The sequence below is a fragment of the Bombus huntii genome, chromosome 14, assembly GCF_024542735.1.
Source record: "Bombus huntii isolate Logan2020A chromosome 14, iyBomHunt1.1, whole genome shotgun sequence".
In the NCBI taxonomy this organism is placed as follows: Eukaryota; Metazoa; Arthropoda; class Insecta; order Hymenoptera; family Apidae; genus Bombus; species Bombus huntii.
In genome coordinates this window covers 11,669,474-11,674,566 of record NC_066251.1, presented here as the reverse complement: position 1 = coordinate 11,674,566, position 5,093 = coordinate 11,669,474, and the positions used below count along the sequence as shown (strand labels likewise).

The 5,093-nt window shown below is 40.1% G+C and overlaps 1 protein-coding gene across 1 annotated transcript; it reads left to right on the top strand.

Moving 5' to 3' along the window:
- The first annotated feature begins 3,264 nt into the window (after nucleotides 1-3,264).
- LOC126873438 (matrix metalloproteinase-2-like) lies at nucleotides 3,265-3,816 on the top strand. The gene has a single exon (XM_050634279.1). It carries the CDS (start codon nucleotides 3,265-3,267, stop codon nucleotides 3,814-3,816), a length of 552 nt encoding a protein of 183 aa, XP_050490236.1.
- Nucleotides 3,817-5,093: the final 1,277 nt, after the last annotated feature.

Genomic DNA, 5,093 nt, shown 5'->3' with positions numbered 1-5,093 from the left:
TCAACCAAAAAACTTATTACAAAATGCGCGTTATATGCCTACATGATAAGATGAAAGCGATATACTGATATCGCAGAAAATCGATCAAAACTTTACATGCTTCGTCGATCGAAACGTTCTAGGAAACATATGAACTTAGAATTTCGTGTCAATATCATACAATACTAGCTCAAAACCAGTATTATACTTTCCCAATATTTACCTACATACAAGAGAAAAGCAGCATTACTTGTAATATTTGAAAAATGCTATCTTCTTACAAGGTTCTTATGATGAATGAGATGATTATGTTTATTTCTACACAAATCATTACTACCGATGGTAAAAGTTGAGTCCGAAAAATTAACCTTGATATGTAACCTATCTACGTGCGTTCAGAACGCGTATGGTTATAGAGGAGACTAGATCAGCCTACGTCATCACTTTGCTTTAATAACCTAGTAAAAATGCTATTTAGGGTACTCACCTTCAACGACCTTAACCTTCTTATATTTTGTCAACCACCCCTTCTAGGATGACGCTTCGAAATTTTAGCCTTCGCTCATTATTTGTTAAGAAGTTATTAACAAAATAATTTTTATAAGTAGAACATGTCTTTTCGACACTGAGTACACGTTTAACCCCTTAACTTACAGCATCGTGTGAGAGACGTGGTACGTCATGTTATTGATTTATTATTTACTTTAAGATAATAAATCTTTCTTGTTTAATGATCAATTGGTAGTAATTATTTACTAAACATCTTGCAGAATAAAATTAGTTGTACCTTACACATGCATTTATATATCAAGCGACATATGCGATTTGTATAGCTTCGAGAGCTCAGCCAAGCCGTAAAATGGCTCGACGTGTGACCGACCATGTTGTTGCTTATGGCACACACTATTTTAACATTGTTGAAGTTATTCGATGTGTAAACAGAGAAAACTCGTGGATAAATTGTAAGACAGAAAATATATTTAAATAGAGGTGTAATTATAAGTAAGAATACAATTTGAGCTGGTCCAGATCCGCGCGCTAGTTGTGTTACCCCATAACTGAAAACCCCGAAGCCAACGTCGCCTGTCTACTGTTTATGGTCTGACTTCGTCGCAGTCTTTTTTCTACACGCTGTCGATGGCTTCAGTGCTTGAGAAAACTAAAAAGACCAGATGTAGAGTTTTCTTAGAAGTGGTAACCACTTCAACAAACTTAAACAGTAGGGTAAGGGGTTAAGGCATCAGTATGTGATATATATGTGTTGTATACAAATATTTCCACGCTTACCGTTCTGTTTCGGTTCGGGTCAGTTTGCTCATTGCTGGTTGCACAGTTTAAATTATTGTCTAACCCAAACTTTCTCCATATCAGAGAAAGAAACGCACAAAATCCTAGAAACTGCGGTTGAGAAAACGCAGAAGTAAGCCGAAATATATTACAAACTTCAGCAGTAAACGCAATGTGATTTCTGGTCAGTACTCTGAACGTCAACGTGGAGAACGTCAAAATAGCATGGGTAAACTACGACAGGGGTTTGGTTCGGGGCGAAGGTAACACGCGGACGTAGAGTTCTGGAGAAAAAGGGAAGTGCGAAGGGAAAAAGAAGAAGGAAATACAAAGTGTCACGAAGAAGGGAAAATAAAGGGTGAGAATACGAGGAGAAAGTGAAAGAAAAGCGAAAAGAAGTCTGGAACGAGAGAGAGGTACGAATTAGAAAACTAGAGGAGAAGAGGTTAGGAAGGCAAAAGCGCGGCAAATAAGGAAGTAAGTAAGGCAGGGAAACAAAAGATGGCGTTAAGCAGAGGAAGACAAAGGAACACAGGTAAGACGGGAGACAAGGATGACTTCAAAAACACACTGGAGAGGTACAGCTTGACAGGAAAGGAGTCACCAACCAGGGAGAGAGGAATGGAGGTCATTGATGGAAAAAATAGAGAGGATGGAAAGAGGATTTGAGGCGTTGATAAGAGAAATAAGAGGAATATTTGAAAAACAAGTGGAGGAAATGAAGAAGAAAATGAAAGAGGAGAGGGAAAGAAGTGAAAGAGAGAGAAAGAGAGAGAGAGGAGAGAACCAGAGAGAGAGAAGAGTGGGAAAGGGAAAAGAAGGAGCTAGTGGGCAGAATTAGAAAAATCGAGGAAGAGAAAGACAGAGAAGAGAGAGAGAAGAGAAGAAAAAACATAGTAATTAAAGGAGCAGACTGGAACGAAGGAAGCAATGAAGGGACAGTAAGGGAGTTCATAAGGGAAAGATGAAAATAGAGGCAGAAGTAGAAAAAATACATACGATAAGGACGAGGGACAAAAACACAATATTAGTAGCGACGATGAAATCAAGGGAGGAAAAAATAAGGGTAATGAAGGAGAAAAGCAAACTGAAAAAGGGGATATACATAGATGACGATCTGACGAGAAAAGAAAGAGAGGTACAGCAGCAAATAAGAAGGATAGCCAGAGGAAGAAGGGAAAAGGGTGAATATGTAAGGATCGGATATAAGAAGCTAAAGATAGAAAATAGATGGTACAGGTGGAACGAAAATGAGGAGAGGCTGGAGGAGGAAAGAAAGAGAGAGGGAGAAAAGTGAATAAAGAGGAAAAAGCTAAGAGAACACCTAAAGAGAAATAGACAAAACTCTAGAATAGTGAACATCTCTCCGATCAGTGTAAACCTGTGCTGTGAAATAAAGACAATAGTTGTGTTACGACTCAGCTATTTTATTTCATCAACCAACCCTTAAGTTTACGTGACACGCTCGTCGATATATTGCATATGTTCCTTCGGGCAGATAAGACGATCTACCTGCGACATTGTAGGACCGCGAGCGACGGTTAGAAATACAGTCTGTGGTAAGCCTCGTGGCGTAACATATAGACTATCCAAAAAGTTCGACTGGAAGTCTAGGGCAGGATTAAGAGTAAGAAAAAAAAGAAGAGCAAAGGAGGGAATAATAACGGGTATAAATAAGGAACTGAGAGAGATCGAATACAAAGAAATAAGTAATAATATAGTGGAAAGAAAAATAGAATACAATGATAAGACGTATAGGATAATGGTAGTTTATAATCAAGAGACAAAAGGGACATGGAAAGAAATAGAGGAAAGAGTAGACGGAAGAGAAGAGGAAGTGATGATCATCGGCGGAGACTGGAATGTAAGAACGAGGAGGGAGGGCCGATAAACGAGGAACTAGGGAAAGAAAAAAACAGACGATCAAATGACAAGACAATAAACAGGGAAGGAAGAATTCTGTTAAAGTAGCTAGAGGAAAGAGGCTGGCGATAATCAATGGAAGAGATAAGGAAGGGGCGGGGAGTGGACATACATTGGGGAGAGAGGAAACTCTGTGATAGATTACATGATTGTCAACCAGGAGGCGACAGAAGAGATAATTGGCATGAAAGTAGGAAAAAGGACAGAGTCAGACCACATGCCGTTAGAGATAGAAATAGGGGGCCGGAACTACAGGCAAAGGAGGAAAAAGAAGAAGAAGAGAAGGAGAAAAGAGAATGGACAAACGAAAGTGGGGAAAAATACCTGGATAAATGCAGAGACTGGACATGCAATGGAAGAACAGTGGAGGAAATGTGGACAGAAATCAAAAAAAAGATAAACGAAGCAGTGCCAAAGAAGCAAGTGAAGATACAGAAATGGGGCATGGGGGAGAAAGCGTGGTACGACAGGGAGTGGAAAGAAAGGAAAAGAGAGATGAGAAGGAAGATGACGAGGTTTAGGAAAGGAAAATGCCGCAGAGAAGTGCTTATAGAGGAAAACAGGCATTCAAACAGTGGTGTAAGGAAAGAAAGGAAAGACACGAAGAAGAAGAAATGGAGAAGATAAAGATGATCAAAACAGAACAAGAAGCGTGGAAATACATTAACAGATACAGAAGAAATAGGAAAGGCATAGATGAGGATATAAGCGAAGAAGAGTGGAAAAATCATTTCATGGAAATTTTGGAAGGGACAGAGCACAAAGAGAGCCGAAAAACGGGGGGCATAGTGAGGAAGAGAAAACAACGGAGGAGAGAGAAGATAATATAAGGAAGGAAGAGGTGATTTACCAGCTAAGGAATTGGAAGGAAAAGAAAGCAACGGAGGAAGACGGGTTAGAAAATGAGGTGTGGGAGTACTCACCGAAGGAAGTGGGGGAGACGTTATGGGAGTTATTAAGGAAGATATGGAAAGGGGAGAGGCTACCAGAGGACTGGAAAAAAGGGGGACAAGAGAGTAGCGAAGAGCTACAGAGGGGTAACGCTGATGGATACTGCATACAAGATCTACGCAGGGACATTGGATGAACGTCTGAAAGTAGAGATTGAAGACAAATCGGAAGAGAGTCAATTTGGATTAAGAAAAGGAAGAGGAGTGACCGATGCGGTTTACGTGATAAACCACATCATAGACAAACAGCTAACCAAAGAAAAAGGAAAACTATATGCCTGCTTTGCGGACTTAAGAGCGGCGTTCGACAGGCTAAACAAAGAGAAACTGGAGGAGAATATGAGGAAAATGGGAATTAGCGAAAACCTAATCCGAAGGATTAGAGAAATATACGAAGAAACGAGGAATATAGTGAAAGTCAATAACCACAACACAAGAGAATTTTGGACTGTGAGGGGAGTCAGACAAGGATGTCCATTGAGCCTGACGTTATTCAACATCTACATGGCAGGACTAGAAGAAGAATTAAGGAAAGGACAAGCCGGGAGCATAGTGGTAGGAGAAAGAAAGGTATGGCCATTGATATACGCAAACGATATTGTGCTGGTGGCGGATAGAGAAGAAGAGCTAAAGGAGATGTTGAAGAGACTCAAAAAATTTTTGAAGGAAGCCGATTTGGAGCTGAGCACGGAAAAGACTAAAATAGTAGTCTTTGAAAAAAGAAGGAACAAAAGGAGGCAAAGAAAATGGAAGTGGGGAGAGCAAGAATTAGAAGAGGTGGACGAGATAAGATACCCAGGGTATATACTGCAGAAAAACGGAAGTGATGAGAAGCACATACAAGATAGGAAAAAGGGAGCAACAATTGCAATGAAGAAAACATGGAGCGTGGGAGAAAAAATATTCAAACAGGACTACAAAAGGAGAATGAAAATGTTTGGAGCACTGGTGGCG

What these genes read in the sequence shown, in the direction of transcription:
- LOC126873438 (XM_050634279.1), top strand. Translation starts at nt 3,265, where the DNA reads ATGGAAGAGATAAGGAAGGGGCGGGGAGTGGACATACATTGGGGAGAG.